Source organism: Arachis stenosperma, chromosome 2, assembly GCF_014773155.1.
Source record: "Arachis stenosperma cultivar V10309 chromosome 2, arast.V10309.gnm1.PFL2, whole genome shotgun sequence".
Lineage (NCBI taxonomy): Eukaryota > Viridiplantae > Streptophyta > Magnoliopsida > Fabales > Fabaceae > Arachis > Arachis stenosperma.
Genome location: NC_080378.1, coordinates 103,750,764 through 103,772,763, shown reverse-complemented (window position 1 = coordinate 103,772,763; position 22,000 = coordinate 103,750,764). Strand labels below are relative to the sequence as shown.

The following is a 22,000-nucleotide window of genomic DNA, read 5'->3' as shown; positions in this document are numbered from 1 at the left end:
CCTAGGGTTTGAAGGAGTGTAGCTTAAGATCCTGTTCCATCAAACACAATTAACAAATCAAACACAAACACCATATTAGATACACAAAACACAACCCAAGACCAAGAGGATGAAGAATTTCTAGTAGTGTTCAGCAATGAAAACGTGAGGAAAGGCTTACAAGGGTGCAAAAATATCTTAATAAAAAGATTACTAACCGAAAAAAAAAACATCAACAGCGCATGGATACAATCTGCAATGCAGAATATTTAAAAGAAACCAGAAAAACTGAGAATAGTAGAATTGAAGCCCAAAATCTACCAAATTTTTTCCCAGAAAGAGACAGACTTAGATAGAGTGCTGAAGGGGAGTCCATGGTATTTTAGAAACTCATGGTTTCTTTTGTAGAAATAGAATAGAAGCGAGGATCCAGTAGAGAAAGGACTAGCCAAAGCTGACATCAAAGTGCAAATATAGAACTTACTTGAACACTGTAAGACTGCAAGATTAGGGTGGAAGATAGCCTCTGTTTTGGGTGTTGTTAAAGAGTGTGATGTTTTTCAAAACACAAGAGAACAAGTGCGTTTTATAAAAGCCACAGTAACTCTTAACACCAACAAACCCATCCTAAAAAGGGCAAATATTGGTAGTAAGGAAGATGGGTTAATCTGGACAGATTTTAAATATGAAAAACTACCTAACTTCTGTTACTACTACGGGCTGATAGGGCATGAGAAAAATAACTGCCAACAAGCAATAGAGGACAGAGAAAAGGGGGAGAACACATCTAAAGAGTTAGGACCATGGTTGAAAGCCAATTTGATGGGAAGCATAGTGAAAGTAGTGAAAAATCAACAAAATGGAGACTCGGAGAAAAGGAAGAAAAAAAACACAATATCCCAACAAAGACTTATTGCAAGAATGCTAGAAAAATTGGAGAAATTAACAATGACAGATATACCAGAGTTATCTAACAGTAAGGAGAAGGAGGCAGAACAATTACAATACAATCCAGAACAGAGAGCAAGGATAGAACAAGAAGGAATAGAAGAAATTCCTTTAACACTAGTGAAGCAAAATAGCAACATACTGTTGATGATGGCCACTGAATTCCTACCAAAAAAGCAAAACAAAAAGAGAGCACAAAGAACATAGAAGATGAAGCAAGAAGAAAAGAAACAAAGAAGAAAAAGATGAGGGAGAAAGAGAGGGAATTGATTCCAACAGTCTTGAAAGAGGTTACCAGCACAAAAATAGTAAAAGAGACAATAAAACAAGAAAACAAAATGTGGAATAGGCAAGCAAGACAAATAGCAGCAACAAAAAAATGGGAAAAAGTATGCAGATTTTGGAGAACAAAAGAGGAAGGCACTAGAGTCTGAGGAGATGGAGATTGAAAGTACTGAGGTGAAGATGATAAAGATTAACGGAGAATCCATAATTCTAATGGCAGAGGCTACTTGGCAGCCCTGCCAAAGGCCATGAAGATGATTAGTTAGAACTGTCGTAGGCTTGGAAACCCATGGTCAGTTTGAGCTTTGACAAAGCTCATTAAACAAAAAGGACTCAACCTTGTCTTCCTCGTGGAGACAAGGAGAAAAGAAATAGAAATGATGAGAATGATGTATAAAAGAGGGACGGCTAATATAGTGGCGATAGATTATGAGGGTGATGGTAGACAAAGAGCTGGGGGCCTAGCAATTTTTTGGGGTAGCACCGTCAAGGTAGAAATCAGATCTTTATCTACCACTCATATAGATATGGAGGTGCAAGTGTTGGAAAATAAGCAAAGGTAGAAAGCAACGGGGTTTTACGGGAAGTCGGAGAATGAAGATAAATACATTAGCTGGGATCCCTTAAATCCGCTTGGGAGAGACTCTAATTTGGCATGGATAGTGTTCGAAAATTTCAATCAAATCATGGGACAAGAGGAGAAGCAAGGGGAAACCCGGTTACTTATTCGCAGGTTCAGGGATTCAGAGATGCTGTCCAAATGAATGAACTGCTTGATCTTGGCTTTATGGGCCACTCATTTACATGGACAAATGGCCAATTAGGGAAAGATAATATCTAAGAAAGGTTAGATATGGTCTTGGCAACTATGGAATGGAAACAAACTTTTCCAAAAATAATTGTTCAACACCTCAACAGATACAAATCAGACCATAGCCCTATTTTAATTGATATGATGGGTGAGAAAAGTCGAAGAAAGAAGATTCCTCATAGGTTTAGATTTGAAAAATGTTGGTTAAGCAATGAAGAGTGTGAAAAAATCGTAGAAGAAGCGTGGAAAGGAAAACAAGGATCCATACAAGAAAGAATAGCTTGTTGCGGGAAGGAGCTAGATAAATGGAGGAATAGGCTCTTTGGAGACATACCAAAGAAGATAAGAAAGCTACAAAACAAACTCCAACACCTAAACACCATAAAACAAGAAGAAGGAGCCATCTTGCAAATCAAAGAGCTGAAAGCGGATTTGGACGAAGCACTTAAAGAGGAAGAAACTTGGTGGGCTCAAAGATCCCGAACCAATTGGCTTAGGTATGGAGACCAAAACTCTAGATTCTTTCACCAAAAAGCTTCACAAAGAAAGAGTAGGAATTAGGTGAAAGCCATCAAAGATGACCCCAGAGTAACACATGAGAAAGAGGAGAAAATTGAAGAGGTGATGGTGGAGTATTTTGATAACATTTTCAGGTCAGAGGGTGTGGAAGAATCAAGACAAGCGGCTGATGTAGTAAAGAATAGGATTGACGCAGAGAAAAGAGAATTCCTAGATCAGCCTTTCACTGTTAAAGAAGTAACCCAATTCCTCAAACAGATGCATCCAACCAAAGCACCAGGATCCGATGGTATGCCGACACTCTTTTACCAAAAAATGTGGAGAATTGTGGGTTATGATATTACTGATTATATGCTTAATATTCTAAATCATGAAGCTGATCTCTCCCCTATTAATTCGACTTATATTTATATGATTCCGAAAATCTAGAATCCTAGATATGATAAAGACTTTAGGCCCATCTCTTTATTTAATGTTATTTTCCAAAATTATTACAAATAGACTTAAACAAATCTTTTTGGATATTGTTGAAAATTTTTAAAGTGCCTTTGTGCAGGATAGGTTAATCACTGACAATAGATTGGTGGCATTCAAAATTTTTCATTATATGAAGAAGAAAGTGACAGGCCAAAAAAGGTACATTGGACTCAAATTAGACATGGCCAAGGCATATGATAGAATAAATTGGTGTTTCTTGAAAGAGGTCATGATATCAATGGGTTTCTCACAAAGATGGATAAATTTAATTCAAAGATGTGTCTCGACGGTGACTTTCTCAATTCTGGTTAATGAAATCCGAAGTAAATCGATTCTACCAATACGGGATTTGAGGCAGAGAGATTCACTATCTCCCTACCTATTTGTTTTGTGTGCGGAAGTACTCTCAAGACTCCTAATCAAGGCCTAAAACAGCGAGATTATCAGATGTATTAGAGTTTTTCGACAACTTTTCCAGACAACCCACCTATTTTTTGCAGATGATAGTATCTTGTTCTCCAGAGCATCAGACCAAGACATACAAGGTATTAAGGAAGTTCTCATCCAATACCAGACAGTTTCAAGCCAAAGAATCAATTTGGATAAGTCAAAAATTTTCTTCAGCCGAAATGTGCCTACTATAACACAATCTTATCCAAGACGGGTTAGGGATAAAGGCGGTGAAACAATACTTGAAGTACTTGGGTTTGTCCACTTTTGTGGGAAGATCCAAAAAAAAAATTATTTTGTCCAGGAGAGAGTTTGGAAGAAGCTCAAGGGATGGAAGGAGAAATATCTCTCAAGAGTAGGGAAGGAGACCCTGATAAAAGCGATTGTACAATCAATTCCTACTTATATCATGGGATGCTTTCAAATACCTAAAGGACTTTGCCAACACCTAGATGCCATGATAAGAAAAATTTACTAGAAAAGTAGGAATGGGGAAAGGAAGATACATTGGATCAATTGGGATAAACTTTGTTCAAGTAAACCAGAAGGTGGACTAGGATTCCGAAAATTTGAGGCCTTTAATTCAGTGTTTTTAGCGAAACAAGGGTGGAGATTAATCATTAATGATAAGACCTGAATCCTTAGCAACAAGAGTCCTAAAAGCAAGGCATTTTTCTAGAACCAGTTTCCTAGAAGCATCAACAGACTATGCATCAAGCTACACATGGAGAAGTATTTTGAATGCAAAGGAAGTTTTTGAATTGGGAGACTTTGGAAGATTAAAAATGGAAGGTCTGTAAAGATTTGGGGGTACCATGATTACCAGAACAGAACAATCACAGAATATGAAGCCCAATTAACAGTTTAGATGAGAATGCAACTGTTAGAGAGTTAATCAATGATGAAGAAAATAGATGAAATATTATGAAAATAGGGAACATGTACATAGAGTTCGAAGCCCAACAAATCATAAGAATTCCACCACCAATAACAACCCAACAAGACTAATATTATTGGAAATTTTCAAGGAATGGGGAGTACAGAGTCAAGGTTGTGTACCACAAGATCATAAAACAAGAACAACTCCAAAACAGAAGTGGGCTATCACCAAACCCAGAAGAGCCTCGGTGGAAACAACTTTGGAAAGTAAAAGTCCACCCTCACGCAATTCACTGTGCTTGGAGAATTCTTAATAAATCGCTGCCAACAAAATTGAACCTGCAAAAGAGGGATATCAGTTGTATTGCTTTCTGCCCTCGTTGTTGGAAAAATGAAGAAACTGAAACTCACCTCTTCAAGAATTGCGAATTTGTTCGAAGATTTTGGTTTCACTCCTCTTTGGCAATTCGAATGACTGCAATTCATCTATAGAAGCACCAGAGTAGATTGAATTTTTGTTGAAATCTCTTAATCCCCAAGATCAAAGTTTGCTGTGCAACTGCTTCTATCTCTCTGGACAAGTCATAACCATCTCATTTTCAAGAATAAAGAAGAATTGTTTTTGAAAGCAATTGATCGAGCAAGAAGAAAGCATGAGGAGTTCCTTTTTGCTTTGAGAATTACCGATACCGAGCTCCAATCTCCACTTCCTGGCTCCAACAGTTTCGAAAGATGGGTTTGTCCACCTACCAATTCCATCAAAATAAATGTAGATGCATCTACTTTAGATAATGGATTGGTTGGCATAGGAATAGCAACAAGAGATGATTTTGGTGCCATCTTAATGGCTAACACGTGGAAAAGGGACTTATCCCTTAATTCCCAAGAAGTTGATGCAATGGTTTGTTTAAAAAAGTCCAACAATGTTGCTTTTTTTATGTTACTGTAGAGAATGATAATATAGAAATCATCCAAAGTCTCAGATCTAACAAAAGTCAAAATAATTATTTTGGGTCCTTCATTGTTGATTGTTTTAATTTATCAACTAATTTAAGATTAGTAGAGTTCTCTCATATAAAAAAAGAGTGGTAATAAAATAGTTCATGAATTAGCAAAATTGACTCTTACCATTCAAATAAAGTGTAGATAGAAGATGCTCTAACCAATATTTGTAATCTTATTTTTTTGGACACTATTAGTCCTATTCATAAATGAAAACTATTTATTTATATTGTCAAAAAAAAATTACTAACTTAAATTTGGGATTGAATTCTTTTAATTTTTTTAATTATTTAATAAAATATGATTTTTTATTATTTAATATCTATTTTATTTATTTTTTTAATTTTATTTAAAAAACCTAAAGTGAAAAAACATACCTTACCAAACAATTAAAAAAAATTGAAAGAATTCATTTCTCTCAAACTTTTCCCTTCATTCCTCCCGTGACCCAAGTCAATGATTTTTATTTTTTATTGCACCTTCCTCTCCAAATAATTTTTTTTTTAAAATCACTCCACAATATAATATAATATATATAATGTCTGTAGTAGCTATTATTTTACTGTGACTATAGTGCCTACAAAAAATTTGTCAATTAATTATAGATATCTGGTGTTTGTGTTTTTAAAAGAATTTTGACTTTGAGTTATTTTGTATTAAACATGGTAAAAAAAGCTAATAATAAGAGTAAACATTTTAAAAGGTGATTTGCATCAAATATATCATTAACGGCTAAATTTTTAGAAAATTTAATACCAATCTAACAATAATACATGAAAATTATGCTTGATTTGCTTGTGTCGAGGGTTATTCTTATGAAAATTGTTGTTGAATTGATCTTAAAAAATTAGCCGTCAGGTATATTTGATGCAAATCGAAAACTTTTAGGACAAAATTAAAACAAAATAAAAGAGTAAAGTGTTGTTTTTGTCCCTAACGTTTGGGGTAAGTCCTATAATTGTCCCTAACGTTTCATTCGTCCTATTTTTGTCCCCAACATTCCTAAATTGATTCAATGTTACCCCACCGTTAATTCCACTCACGGAACAGTAACGGAGATGCCTACGTGGACGCGAGACGTTAGTAACCCCAAACGTGTGTATTGACTGGGGGTTCACTTCGCGCGTAATGTTTCTTTGACCATACGAAACGCTTGCAGTTTAAGGGAAACGAAACACTTCACATTCCACCCACACCTCCTGAACCCTACTGATTATTGCTCCTCTGTTCTTCGCGCTCGATTAGAAAGGAAGAAGACAGATTGAAGCGAGTTGGTGGTTGGGTGCTACCTACACACGAGAGCTTTGCCTCGTGTTGGTGGTTCTGAAAACTTCGAAACGGCACAGAGCGAAAAGGTATGTGCAATGTATGTTTGATTTTCGTTTGGCCGGAATAGTTTATGCAAGTAAAAATGTTAATGCATAGGGTTTCTGAGATTGCAATGTTATTGCTCTTAGGGTTTGGGGTTGTTGATGTTAGTAGAGTCTTTTGAACCTGTGTTTCTGCACATTGATTACCGTTGTTTTATGGTTTGTGTCATAGGAACAGAAGCGGAAGAGATGAGTCATTTTAGTGTTAAAATTTATCACCAGGGGATGTTTCGGCTTCAAGGAGGTACTGTTAGGTATTTGGGTGGGGAGACGTCCATCGTAGACTACTGTGATGAGGATGAATGGAGTTTGATTGAGGTGTATTAAATAGTAAGTAGACAGGGGTATTTGAAGAAGGATATTGCTGCGATGTGGTATAAAGCTGTGAATGCTGGGTTAGAGGACGGATTGACCATGCTTAAAACCGACAAAGATGCAATGGATATGGCAAGAATTGGGGTAAAGGATGACATGGTTGAGGTGTATGTTGTGCACAAGACAAGTGAGGTGGGAGAAGTTGTGCAACCTGGGCAACTTACTGCTCCTGCTGAAGAAGGTGATCAAGCTGGACCTGGCCCAATTGTTGTGTATGATGGCCCTGGTGTTGGGTCAAAGGCAGCTACTGATGGGCCAACTGATGGGCCTACTGAAGTGGAAGAGGTTGGGTCTATGAGTGAGGGATCATGTGAGGTTGTAAAGAGTGATGATGCTGTTGAAGAAGAGGAGGAGGGGAGTGAGACATCTGAAGATGATGACTATGAACCCAGGGGGAGTGAAAGCTCATGGACTTCTGATTCGATTGCTGGGAATGCATCAACTCACAGCCTTGGTAGTCTTGATTTTGGTGACAGTGATGATGAGAGGGAGGGAGCTGAAGGCTTAGTTGATGTGAACATCACAGAAGAGGGGAAAAAAGAGTCTGCACCCAATCAGTCTCATGGTCAATCATCACAACCAGCTGCACAAAATCTTGGTAAGGAAAAAATTGTAGGGGGTTTTGGTGATGAGGATACAGGTTATAACAGTGAGGAGTTCCTGGATACTCCATTTAGTGATGATGAGGATGGCACGGGAAAGAGATATCCCATACACAGGCCGTTGAAGAACATGAGTGAATACACTTGGGAGGTGGAAACTTTGTATGTGTCAAGGGAGGAGTTCAAAGACTGTGCCACTGCATATGCTGTCAGCAGTGGCAGGGGTTTGAGATTCACAAAGGTGGATCTGAAGAGGGTTAAAGTGGAATGTGTGGAGGGATGTGATTGGTACGCATATTGTAGAAAGATGAAGCATGAGCGTAGTTGGCAGTTGAAGAGTTGCAACAACAAGCACAATTGCTCTAGGGAGCTGAAGATTGGAATCATGCATGCAAGGTGGTTGAGTAAGGTTTTCTTGAACAAAATTGCTGAGAACCCAAAGATTAAGTTAACCACATTAATGAGGAAAGCATACACAAAATGGAATGTGGAGTTGACCAAATCTAAGGCCTCCAGAGTTAGACAGTTTGCTCTGGATGAGTTGCAGGGAACATATGTGGAGCAGTACAGAAGATTGTATGACTACTGTCATGAGTTGCTGAGGACCAACCCTGGGTCATCAGTGCATCTGAAGGTTCAGAGGCCTCCTGAATTTGCTTCTGAAAGACCAGTGTCAGGGGTAGATTTAAGGCCCAGGTTTGAGAGGATATATGTGATGTTGGATGCTTGTAGGAGGAGTTTTATGGCTTGTAGGCCAATAATTAGGTTGGACGGCTGTTTTCTGAAAACACCTTACGGAGGTTGGCTACTGACTGCTATGGGTTGGGATCCAAACGATCAAATCCTGCCAATAGCATATGCAGTTGTGGAAGCTGAAACAAAGGATTCGTGGACATGGTTTCTCCAGCACCTGTGTGATGACCTGGGAGTAGACAAAATCAGGACTTGCACCTTCATGTCTGACCAACAGAAGGTACATGTGTTTTATTATGATTGATACTTAATTACAAGTGTTCTAGTTAATTACATGTGTGTTATTTTGTTTGATACTTAATTACAAGTGTTCTAATTAGCATGTAACATTCTATATTTTGTGCCAACTTTTCTTATACTCAAAACAGGGGTTGGTGCCAACTTTTGAGGAGCTTCTGCCTGGAGTTGACCACAGATTTTGTGTCAGACATCTGTATGCAAATTTCAAGAAGAGATATCCAGGAATCCAGTTGAAGCTAATGATGTGGAATGCTGCCAAGGCAACTTATCTTCAAGAATGGGAAAGGAGGATGAGTGAGATACAGAAGTTGGATCAGGGAGCATACAACTATCTTATGGAGATTCCAACAAAGTACTGGTGTCGTCACAGGTTTGAGTGTAGACCTAGGTGTGACACTTTAGTTAACAATATGTGTGAAGTTTTTAATTTTGTTCTGGTTGAGGCTAGGGAGAAGCCAATAGTAACTATGCTAGAGGATATCCGGGTTTACATCATGAAACGTTGTGCTGACAACAGGGACAGAATAGTGCCTTACAATAGAGATGTGTTGCCCAGAATTAGGATTAAGGTAGAAAAACAAGCCGAACTAAGTGGTCAATGGGTGAGTGTGTATGCTGGACGTGATAGATATGAGGTGGTTAGCATTCAAGGGGGTAAGAAAAAATTTGTGGTTGATCTTAGGCATCATGAATGCTCATGTAGGAAGTTTCAACTGTCCGGAATTCCTTGTGCACATGCCATGACATGCATAAGAAAAATATGTTTCAATGTGGATTCATATGTTGCTGACTACTACAAAAAGGCTGCATACATCTCTTGCTACCAGCATGTTGTCTACCCAGTTAATGGGCCAAACCTTTGGGACATAACTCAGTTCGAGGATGTGTTGCCTCCAACTTATAGAAAACCTATTGGGAGACCAAAGAAGAAGAGGGCACGAGGTGCTGATGAGCAGGCTACTAGGACTGGACTGTCTCGTGAAAGGCAACAGCAAAAGTGCTCTTACTGTTTGTGCTCTGGCCATAACAAAAGGAGATGTCCAAAGAAGCGCAAAGTCACACCAAACCCAACAGTAACAAATTTTAATAATGTGTTTATTCTGTTTCTTAATTGTGTCTTTGGTTATTTATTCTGTTTCTATTTTGTCACCAGGTTAACAATGTTGCTACTTCAACTTCAAGGGGGAGAAAAAGGCAAGGAGTCAGAAAAAGTTCCAGACTATCTGCCAAGACAGATTCTGGTAAGGCTGCTGATAGTGGAAGTAGGAAGCAAAGGGGGCAGCAACAACAAACCACCCTCACACCCAAAGAGGAAGTCACCTCTGAGCTCCCAACAATCACAAGCTGCTTCGAAGAGGGCCAAAGTGAATCATTCACAGACTGCTTCTGCACCAGCCCCAACAACTACAAGGGTACTGCCAAGCCCAGTGAAGAGGGTCACCCAGTCTCAGCTCAGGTTCATGGCCAGGACACCACCAAGAGCATGGAAGAAAGTGGAATGACTTTGTTTCACTTGTTACAAATTTTGTATTTTGCCTTTTGTATCAGCCTAAGAACTATGGTTGTTGGTTTCACTATTTTCAATTTGGTTTTGCTACTGCTACTATAGTAAAACTGTTTAGCATCTATGTTGACTTATATTTCCAATTCTAAGACATCTACTTAGGAATGTATGTATCTTAAGTTGCTGACTATTGCCTATCTATGCCATATGGTTGATTTTAATGCTTTATGTTTGCTCTATTTCACTGTTTCATTTAATCATTTCTGCTGATAGTTACCTCCCTATTTGTACCATGAGAATGTAAACTAAACACATAAAAGTGGATAACAACAAATTTTCATTCAAGTTCGTTCAATCAACAGGTTACATTACACACCAAATTACAGACAACACATTGCCAACACATTACACTAGCCACTATGTTCTGCAGCCTTACTGCAAAAAGAACCTTACATTTCTTGTTGATGAAAATTTTTCACACAGCAAAATTATAGCGCATGTCCATCCAACCAGACCAACTGCTACTGCCATTCTCAACATCCTCTCAACTGTTGTCACTTTACCCTTCAAGCATGTAATTCTTCTTTTCAATCGAGGAACTTGTGGCTCTTGCTCTGACTCTGTCCACACAAAGTACTCACACTCTTCTCCAATCTAGGCAAAAACCAAAAGAAAATCCCAATCAAAAAATCAAATAACAGCCATACCCAGATGCAAAGTTTTCTACTTACCCCATAGTTAACACAGCCCCAGAACCTCCGTCTCGGATTTTCTGCCGTTGACGAAGTCGCAAGCACTGGCCTCTCCCCACAGTAACAAGTTCTTCTCCGTCGACAACCTTGGCTGCTGTTTTGACCTGAAGCAAAGCTACTACTCGGCGCCGCTGAGCCCTGCGATGCCATGGGCTCAGCAATCAACTTCAACAGAGACGGCGATGGTGAGAAGGAGAAGCTACAGGAGACGCACGCTGCAATTAGGGTTTCAACATCTTTTTAAATTAAATTTTCAATTTTTTTTCCCAAATTCTCAGTAACGGTCACCAGGGACAAAGTTTGCCAGAGTGGACAAAGGGATTCACGTAGGCATTTCCGTTACTGTTCCGTGAGTGGAATTAACGGTGGGGTAATATTGAATCAATTTAGGAATGTTGGGGACAAAAATAGTACGAATGAAACGTTAGGGACAATTATAGGACTTACCCCAAATGTTGGGGACAAAAACAACACTTTATTCCAAAATAAAATTTAGGAATATTTTTAAAACTTTTGTCAAACAGAGAAAAAAAATTATACTTTACTTATTAATAAATTATTTCAAAAAATAAATAATAAAATGAGTGAAACCTTGTCAGCTTCCATCGTGTCATCCACTGGTGCTTGTATGGGAGCACCGGGTCAGACAATGATTTAGACAACACAATTGAGATTGAGTTTAAATTTTTAAATTTTATGATATATTTATTAAAGAAAAAAATAAAACTTAGTTTATTTCACAATTTTTTTAATATAAAAAAATTTATATTGATAATAATAAGAATAAGTCAAAATTATTTTCTTAAAACAATTGAACCTTAATTCTAATTATTAATCACAATATTAATATTTTTTTTTAAATTATATGTAATAAAAATTTAAAAAAAAAATTAAAAATATAGAATAAAAAGATAATCGATAAAAATTTAAAACTAAATAACAAAGCTAAAAAGTATATATATAATAATAATAATATATTATTTCTGTGAATAATAGTACGGATTTATTTTTCAATTATATTTAGTTATAACTTTAATGTATTTTTTATAAATTTTTTATTTTATTTAAAACACAGTTATTTTATTTTTTATAAAACAGAAAAGTGGAAAGAGATAGAGAATGAGAGAAAAAAGAAAGAGAAAAATAAAAAAGAAAGAGAGATAGAATTTTTTAATTTTTGAAAAAAAATATTTTAATTATAATAAAAAATATTTCGTGACATATTTTATTTTGTCAAATTAGTAATATAAAATATAAACTAAAAATTATACATAAGATGGGAATGATAGAGAGAAAAAAGAAAGAGGAGAGAGATAGATAAGATGATGGAGGAAAGGAGTTTATTAATTTTTGAAAAAAAATATTTTATCTCAATTTTAATGATAGAATATCATGTGGCACATTTTGGTTGTTAAATTAGTAATATAATATTATTATATTACAATTTTAATTTTAATTTTAATTTAATTATATTTAAAGAATGTTATATTACATATTTTGATTGTTAAATTCGTAATTAGTTATTGATAATGATATATAATAGAAATAGAGTGGGTGAAAGAATGTGACAAATAGAAAAAATGAGAGAGAGGAGGAGATAACTACTAAATTTTGGTAAAAAATATTTGATTTTAATTGCAATGAGAGAGTGACATGTGATATATTTAGTTGTAAAATTAGTAATATATAATAGATATCTAAAATATCTAAAATTATTTTATATAATATAGTAATTATAATTTTATACATGTAATATTTATAATTATATATTTATTATATTTAAAATTATATAACTATTCTAGCCATAATTAATAAATATTATCTAAGTTGATTTTTATTGTCATTTAAATTATAAATTATAAATTTTAAATCCTAAATTCTAAATATGAGTAATTGATATAAATTATAATAAATAAAAAATTAAACTTTATTTAATTGATAAAGACCGCAACACGTTTTATTTAATAAAATAAAATTAAAAACAACTCTTTAATCTAACATTTATTTTTAAAACTTAGTTATTTTTTTTCTAATGAATCAATATTTAATTTACAAAGGACTTGTGGATAACAAAAAATTTTTGCTCTTTTTTTTTTATTTTTTATTTTTCTCAAATTTATTTCACATTGCCAAGACATCCAAATTGTTGGATCACAAAAAAATGAAGTTACCACCACAATAAATAAGTACAAATTACTGCACTTACTTTATTGTTAATCCTTATTAGCCCTCCATTGATTCTTTTTAATGTTAACAGAAACTATCACGTATTATTTTTTTATTGGCAAGTCAAATATTAACTACCAATAACATTACTCTTATGACCACCAAAACATGACTATATATATATATATATATATATATATATATATATATATATATATATATATATATATTATTTAACTCAATTTTAATATATATTTTATATAAATAACTGATTTAATAATTAATTTTTAATAAATATATAGAATTACCCATAACTATAACTATTATGGAAAACAGAAAATTGTGATAATCAATTACTTCCGTGCATTCACTTTAATAATTATATTCAATTGTTAGGTATAATATAATTAGAAATAATTTATATTATTATTGGTATAATATCTTGTAAATTAAGTAGTTATTATCCAATTGATGGTTAGATGGATGGAATTAATTATTTTTAATTAGTTAAGTTTATATTAATTAAAAAAATTACCAAAAATTAAGTAAGCATGAAATTATGAATAAAAATCCAATTTTAATATATAATGTATGTAACTAAATATCAATATATTATCCATATCAGTACCACCATACCTCTATCAATCACTCAATCTACTACCTCCTTCCATAACCGAGAAACAAAAGATAAAACCCCACAAACTAGAAATAGCTTGCACATGCTTATAGATAATAGATCGTCGTGGTAGGTTAGGTTTAAAAAAATTGTTAAACCTATGCAATAATATAAATAAAGGATTTTTTTCATAATTTTTATGAAAAATATTTATTTTTACCAAACTCGATTTTGAGCTTTATTTATCGAAATGCACATTTTTTTTGTAATTAGGACAAGTTCGCTGTATTCTCCGACAAAATTTAGGTAACATGATTTTTTTCTTGTTCCGAAAATGTTGTCCAACCTCAAACTCATTTTTTGGATTCTCTTCGGGGCCTCCCTATGTAAAGGACTAATCGGACGTCATTGCATTGAGGTTCAACCTAGAGAAGTGATCCGGGTGGTCATACGGTTGCGAAATAACTGACTGTATCAGAACAATTTCTGTGTCACCGTAATAATTCATCTCTTCTTCTTCTTCATCAGGAATTTCGGATGGTTCTTCTTTGGCATCGTCTCCATCGTCGGGGTTAATTTCATACTGATCCATCATTGGATCCCTTACAGCATCCTCGTGACTTTCAACGCCGTCATCCAACTCAGCATTGCCGACTTCAACATTAGACCCTTCTTGATTACCTTTAGGAGCCATATTTAGATCCACCATCGTTCGTCTAATATTTCGTCTAACAGGCCTACCCAACGGACTATCGTCGACAGTATCCGCAGACGATCCTCGGCCACCCAAATCGACAAGGAACACAGATAACTCCAACAGATAAACATTTGTCCAGCGGTTGTGCCAAGACTGTATAAGATGTACGTGCTCATCGTCACATAGACGATACCTGATTCAAAAGACCATAAAGTTTTTCTCACAAGCGTGTTCAAGTAAATATACCATCAACAAATACAATACAGCTGTGACATACCTTTTATAAATTAAACTACCATCTATTTCGGTTGGATATCTGTAGTAGATTTTTTTCACCTTCTTTGTCTCTTGCATTCCCACAGAAAATAATATCAGATTCTTTAACAACTCTAAACTGTTGATTTCTGCTGTCAGATGGGTAAATATCGGTTGGTTTGATCTAAAAACGATAGAACCTTTTTTTATCATACATCATTTCTCCATCGTAATGAATGGATAACACTAAATTTCTTGCCATTGTAAAAAAAAAAAAGAAATGATCAACAACCAAAATGATTGTGGAGAATAAAGTCGGGTGCTAAGTTTCATTCTCTAACTGGCATTTATGGTGGGAACTTTGCCTAGAGTTCGCCAGGATGTGCGGTGAACTTTATTATATATTATAGAGTTTGCCGAAGAGTGTGACGAATTCTGTATAAATCATATAGTTCACTGGGGAGTGCGACAAGCTCCGTAATTTATATAGAGTTTGTCGGAAAATACGGCGAATTTATCCTAATTACAAAAAAAAACGTACATTTCAATAAATAAAACTCAAAACTGGATTTAGTGAAAATAAATATTTTTCATAATTTATTATAGAAAAAAATCTTATAAATATATAAATAAATAATTTATCCTCTAATTTTTAAAGAATATTAGAATAAATTGATTCGTTTAAATGAAAAAGTAACTTTTTCAAATAAGATATTTTTATTAAAAAATCAACAATACTTTACTTTAAAAACATAAAAGAAGTTTGTAATATTTAATTTTTTTTAGAAAATATGTCTAATTGTGAAATAATTTTTTATTAAAAAATATTTTTTAAAATAAATAAAAAATAAATATTTTTTTCCAAAAACTAATTTAAACTGACCGTAAATCAAATTTCAAAAATTATTTGATCAGACATTTAGTTTTTATTAAATTTTAATTATTAGATTAATTTATATTTTTTATTTTATTAGACAAATTAATTTTATTTTTAATTTTATCAAAAAATAAACAAATTAATATCCAATATTATTCAATAAAAATATAAAAGTGTTTTAGAAACTAAAATTCTTAAATCAATATTTTGTATAAAAATAAATAATATAATATAAAAGCTGATTTATATAAAAAAGTTAATAAATAATTTGATAAATAAAATTTCCTAAGAACGGAAATGATAATAACAAACATTTGGGTAAAGAATATTTTTATCATTAATATTTTTAATTTTTTTAAAAAATATTCTTAATATTTAATTTCATTTATTATCTTTAACGTTTTAGATTTATATCAAAATTGTTCCTAACAATTATTTTAATTTTATTCATAAAATTTTACATAAAATTAATATTTAAAAATAATTTTAACACAAATAAAAATATTAAAAATAAAATTAAATATTAAAAAAAAATCATAAACATTAAACACAAAAAAAAATGTATATATATATATATATACTTTACCTATTTACCATAAAAATTTCTCGGAATGATATCATAAATCATAATAATTTATTTATTTAAAAACGCCCATATTCCCGAAAGAGATTCTGCTGCGTTGCGTTGTAACTTTAAAGGGTTTTTTCATTTGTTCGAAGCTTCACTTGTTCAGTTCAGCGCTAAGCAGGAGAGAACAAAGAAACAGAAACGATGCCGTGCCTCAACATCTCCACCAACGTCTCCCTCGACGGCGTCGACACCTCCTCCATCCTCTCCGAAGCCACCTCCACCGTCGCCAACCTCATTGGAAAACCCGAAGCCGTTAGCTTCTTCTTCTTCAATTACGATTTCTAGATTTATTTTTTGTTACTGAACAAATATAGGTTTGAATTTTTATGCGTTTGTGATGTGATATATTATATAGATGTTTCTTAAGTTTTACCTGCTTGAAACTTCTATGGATTATTAGGTACTTTTCCCCCCTTATTTGTCAATTGAATTATTAGTGAGGTTCTAGGTTAGATGCTCTTATTTAATGAAGATAAGGAATATGATAAATTATACCTAGGTTAGAAACCGGCAAACTGCAATGTGTTCAAATATTGGATTGTTTTACTTTACTTATTTTGTGACATTAGGGTTTAGAGCTTATTTGGGTGCCATTTAGTTGTTAGAAAAAGATTTTTTTTTTAGTCTTAGTGTGTTTTGCAAAATTTTAGTACTAAAAATAAAATTAATAGAAAAATAAAAAATAATTTTTTAGAAGTTATAATTTATATTTTTTTAAAAAATTTGTTACTTTTCTAAAAGATTTTTTCGTAAAAGCTACCCAAACAAAACCTTAGGGCCATGAATTTACATGATAAGCTGTTTTCATTTTTTAAAAGATTTGGTCTCATTTTTTATTTAGTCTTCTATTCTAACCATTATAGTTGCGTAGCATAGTTGTTTTTGTTTCTTTTCTTCTTTCTTTTCTTTTTCCTTTTTTTAATATCCTGTATATGAATATTTGCTAAAGCTTAGTTATATCTTAGCTCCCTTATTGATGAATCCATGTGCCATTTCTTGATGTTTGTGTAAGGTTTTATTGCTGCTGAGCATTTTGAATCATCTCTGTTCTTGTCAACACCTTTGTCTTGAAGTATGCTTCAGCTAAATGTTGGATCAATGGTGTTTTGGGGTTACTTTTCAAGTTGAAAGTTTTCATTTTTCTCATTTTCAACATTTCTTTGTTTTTGGTATACTGATTTCTTGTTCTGCGCTATTCGCATTGTCCTAAAGCCTTAAAACTTCACCCTGTTCTTTGATGCAGTATGTGATGATTGTACTGAAAGGGTCAGTGCCCATAGCCTTTGGTGGGAATGAGCAGCCTGCGGCTTATGGTGAATTGGTGTCCATTGGTGGTCTTAACGCCGACGTGAACAAGAAGCTTAGCGCCGGAATTGCTTCAATTCTTGAAAACAAGCTGTCTGTGCCGAAGTCAAGATTCTTCCTGAAATTCTATGACACCAAGGCAAGTTTCTAAACTCCTCTGTTGCCCTGAAAAGAAGGGTCGTTGCCCTGCATGCTTTTCTTATTGCATTCTTCGTTTTTGTTTAGGCGCATCAGAGTCAAGAATATGCACAGTGTTTGCATGCTTTACACCAGCACTAGATCATGTAAAAATTAATCCTTACTGTTACACTGTTTTTGTATACCTTTTAAGCTGCAAGTATTAATTATCCGTGTTCCCTCTTGACATCAGCTATCCCTGTTCCGGTCTCTACTTTTATTCTTGATATCCTGTCTATCTATTTCAGTATTTTTCTGATATCCAAATCTTAACGCATTGTTACTTTGTCAGGGTTCCAACTTTGGATGGAATGGGTCTACATTCTGAATTCCATGATCCTTTTGTTGTGGTGCCTTGAACCTGTTGGAGTCTTTGAACTGTCACCTCTACTATTATGTCAACACTTGATATTTTATGTCATGTTATAAGTTCTCTGCATTTTTGTTTGCCCCATTTGGGACATCATGCAACTGTAAGGTGATTAACTGAGGTCAAATGAGGGTGTTCATAAATGCTTATGCTACATTTTGTACTAATACTATTTGGCACCACCAGAAATGAATGTGTTGATGATGCGTTACGGGTTAAACTTGAGACCCAGATGAAAGCCTTGTGTTATTTAATCTGATATCGTTATGGTACTATGATATAAGTAGCAGGTTTTTGTTCTCTATCTACTACAATTTCATGGTTATGCTCTGGTAATTTGGTCACAGGGGATAGGCTGTTAAGCTATACAGTCTTTGCTCTTATATTTGAGTAAGGTTTCATGTTTGTTGTATTCATTTTGCATAGAATATCTTATCCATTCATCTATTACTATTAGATTGGATGCGGTTCTAGCAGGATTTACTCCCTGACTAACGGTAGATGATGAATGAGTTGGTGTCTTAAAGGGCAAAAAAGAAAGTTATGCCTAGAACAATATTTACTTGGAAGTTGGAACCCTTGATAGTGGGGACAAAATGATAGCCTGATGCAAAGCATTTTGTGTTGAGCAAGATCTGGGAAAGGATAACATTCAGATAGTGTAATGTAGGAATTTTAATCTAATGTCAGCATCAATGGCTGATTCTACTACTTGAATTTATGATCTTAAGATGACACGGAGATAATTCAATGGTTATTTCAAAGCGGCTTTTCTGTTGATAGCAGGAATAGTAAGGAATAGTAGGGAATAGGGATAGTGGTTATGCATAGGACGTTAACTTTTGCATATTCTCTCCAGTTGCAACAAGTGATGTTGCCCCAATTTCGCTGCTAAGAACAAACTTTTGTATTCACATTTTCTTCTTGAGCATGAACGTTGTCTCACTTTGTTGGTACCTAAATCATGTATGGAATCAGTTTTCCACTATGCTTTGAATATTTCTACTTTAGAGTCAAGATTTTATTTTCTTGGTCATGAGAACCTTGGGTTTATCACCATACCGAGTTTATTCTTTTGCCCTTCTCTTTTCGGTTTGGTGTAGAATTTAGATTAAAGATTGGTAAAGTGATAAAGTAGGGAGTTAATCAATAATAAATATGTAATTCTCATTATATGTGAATTTTATTATCTTAATTTACGAGTAATTGACCTTTCATTTTAAAAGAACTTGATCCTTTAACTTGAGCACTAGTGGCTCAAGTGGAAAATTAAAGGAGTCAAAATCATATGTTTAGCTTTATCTTTTTTGGTATGATGGACTTCACAACTTCTAATTTTACTTTTTTTTCTATTTTTTATTGTATATTTCAATTCAACACTTACTTGAGCAGATTGGTAAGTTGCATTACACCCATATTTCACACACACACTACTATGGGTATTATGGATTCTTAAACCAACAACCAACCTCAGCGGGGATTAGAACCCAAATGCAGCGTTATATGAGGCAAAGAGCTAAGCTATCTGTGCTGGACCTCTGCTGCAGTTGATTTCTGTTTAGATTAACATTAATTGTATAAGGTGCAATTTGGGCCTTTTCATTTGATATGATTGCCTTTTGTTGGGCTCCACCTTGTATCAATGGAAAAACTATGGCGACCATTCTGATAAAAAGAATTTTGGATAACTTTCCTAGAGAAGTGGGGCAGCTTTGGGCTAATGATGCAAGAGGGATCTTATTATCCTGTACTGTGAGTGTTTGGTTTTTTCTTTTAGGCCTTAGGCCTCGCTTGTAAATAAAAAAAAGGAAGAATTTAATAAATATATGGTGATTTTAATCAAGTTGGGTTGGTCTAGTGATTAGCTCACTAGTCCGCTTAAGTAAGTGTTGAGGGTTTGAATCCTGCCTTATGCATGCAGTAACTCATTGGGCAGCGACAAACCCTTAAATGGAGTTCAGTATCACGACGGATTAGTCATTGACCTGTCGGGTTAAAGAATACCGTAGGAAACTAAAAAAAAAAAATATATGCTGATTTTATGGTTGGCAAAATGAATTTAATTTATAAAAAAAATTATACAATCATTAAATTAGAATTTTTTTTTTTTGCATCTAAGATAGATTCATTTATTAAAAATGAAAAAAATAGTCAAAACTTTACACATAACTATAAAAAAGGGAATCTCCTAAAAAAAAATCATTAACATTAACACAACATAGCAATTGAGCCATAATATCCTAAAACTCTCATAACAAATTCCTCTTACAATTGAGCAGCGCCTTAAAAAAAAATGCTTGTTGGAGTTGAATCTTTTCTTTAAAAAATGAGTTGATTTTTTACCTTCCATGTTTGCGAAAGAATAATTACAGCAAAGGAGAGTCTTCGAACACCATCCAATCCTTTGTTCAGCATATCAACAAGCTTCAGTCATCACCTCCAAAATTCATCTTCTTCAATAATCAGTAGCAACCTTAGTAGACCACAAACACTCCATATATTCAGTGTATAGGGACAAGTGACCGAACAGTGCACCGTCGACTTTTTCAGAGATTGACGACGTGGACAATTTATTGGGATACTTTATATTTTCTGCTTCAGGCGTTAACGAGAAGGAAGTTCATCATGCAATTTTCACAAAAAGAGCTTGACTTTGGGAGGGTATCGGAGTCCTTCACTCCTTTATGAGCTATCATTACATTGTCACTAATGAGTCTACCTTTTATAAAGGCACTTTAGTTTTCGCTAATCATATTATTCATCATTAATGATTTTGTAGAGACACTAGTCAAGCTTATAGGTTGTACCTAAGCCATAGTTGTAGTATTAGGAACTTTAGGAATAAGACAAATGTGTTTATGGTTAAAAGCTTTGAGAATCCTTCTTCCCGAAAAGAAACTATGAGAATCCTTCCTCCTGAAAAGAAACTATGCATTGTTCTGATCACATTTTTTTTATCGTTTTTCAAAGGAACTTAAAAAACTTGGACGTGAAGCCATCATCTCCTGATGTCGAGAATGGATTTATAGAAAAATACAGGCTCTTTAATTTCTTTGTCTGAGAGTGGTCTGGTGAGCATTCTATTGGTTTCATTGGAGATTTTTCTTTCCAAGTCTTTTAGTTCCATCTCAGTTACCTCGGATTAGAAGTTTGAAAATTTTCCTCAAAATACGCCTAAGCTATGGTAACAATTTTAGATGATTTTATTTCCATCTCATGATTTTCATCTTCCAGCCAATTAATCTTATTCTTCTTACTTCTTTGCTGGAATTTAGAATGGAAGTACTTCATGCTTCTATCACCCCAATTCAGCCATTGAACACGTGATTTTCTTTCTAATATCTCTTTTTATTATCATAAACATCTTTTAATTTTAGTCTCCGAACATCTAATAACCTCTTCCTAACCTGCTATTCCCAGTTCTTTCTCCTGTTCCAGCTTTGTTTTCAACTTAGAGATTCTGATTTGCAAGTTAGCGGAAATAAATTTCTGTCATTCTACTAGCTGATATCTATAATTTTTGAGTTTGCAAAAAAGAACATACATAGTCACCCTTATTTCTTCTTGGATATTGAAATTAGCAAAACTCTTGAGAAGACTAATTGGAATAGACCTCCTAGATTTTAAATTGTCGTTGCTTCCTCCAAACATTGAACCAGGATTCTTGTTCTCTTTCTAAATTTCTTCTTTTCTCGTAATCTGATTTGCCCTTAGCCAGCGTCCCACTCCTCTTCCTTCACATCACCTTTAATCACATCTTTTAGTTACTCATTATAGTTTTTTGTTTCATAGCTAACTACACCACAATAGTGACAAAAGTTTCATATGTTCTCATATCTCAATTGCAATTATGTTATCTTCTTATTTCTCTCTACAATCTTGAGAATTCTGTAGAGACTTTGTAATGTCTAAGTCAACTTTAATCTTTGCTATTTTCTCTTCTTTCCTTCTCATGTAGAC

General features: G+C 34.0%; 1 protein-coding gene across 1 annotated transcript; it reads left to right on the top strand.

Annotated features, from left to right (window-relative positions):
- The first annotated feature begins 16,187 nt into the window (after positions 1-16,187).
- Positions 16,188-18,260, top strand: LOC130960283 (uncharacterized). The gene is made up of 3 exons (XM_057885655.1): positions 16,188-16,440; positions 17,432-17,632; positions 17,963-18,260. The coding sequence occupies exons 1-3, from the start codon at positions 16,330-16,332 to the stop codon at positions 17,996-17,998; spliced, it is 348 nt and encodes a 115-aa protein (XP_057741638.1). The 5' UTR covers positions 16,188-16,329; the 3' UTR covers positions 17,999-18,260.
- The last annotated feature ends 3,740 nt before the right edge of the window (positions 18,261-22,000 follow it).

Bases quoted from the DNA above. Each gene is read 5' to 3' on its own strand.
- LOC130960283 (XM_057885655.1), top strand. From the start codon at position 16,330: ATGCCGTGCCTCAACATCTCCACCAACGTCTCCCTCGACGGCGTCGAC. The intron at 16,441-17,431 runs GTTAGCTTCTTC...TCTTTGATGCAG, and splicing joins TCATTGGAAAACCCGAAGCC to TATGTGATGATTGTACTGAA. The intron at 17,633-17,962 runs GCAAGTTTCTAA...TTACTTTGTCAG, and splicing joins TGAAATTCTATGACACCAAG to GGTTCCAACTTTGGATGGAA.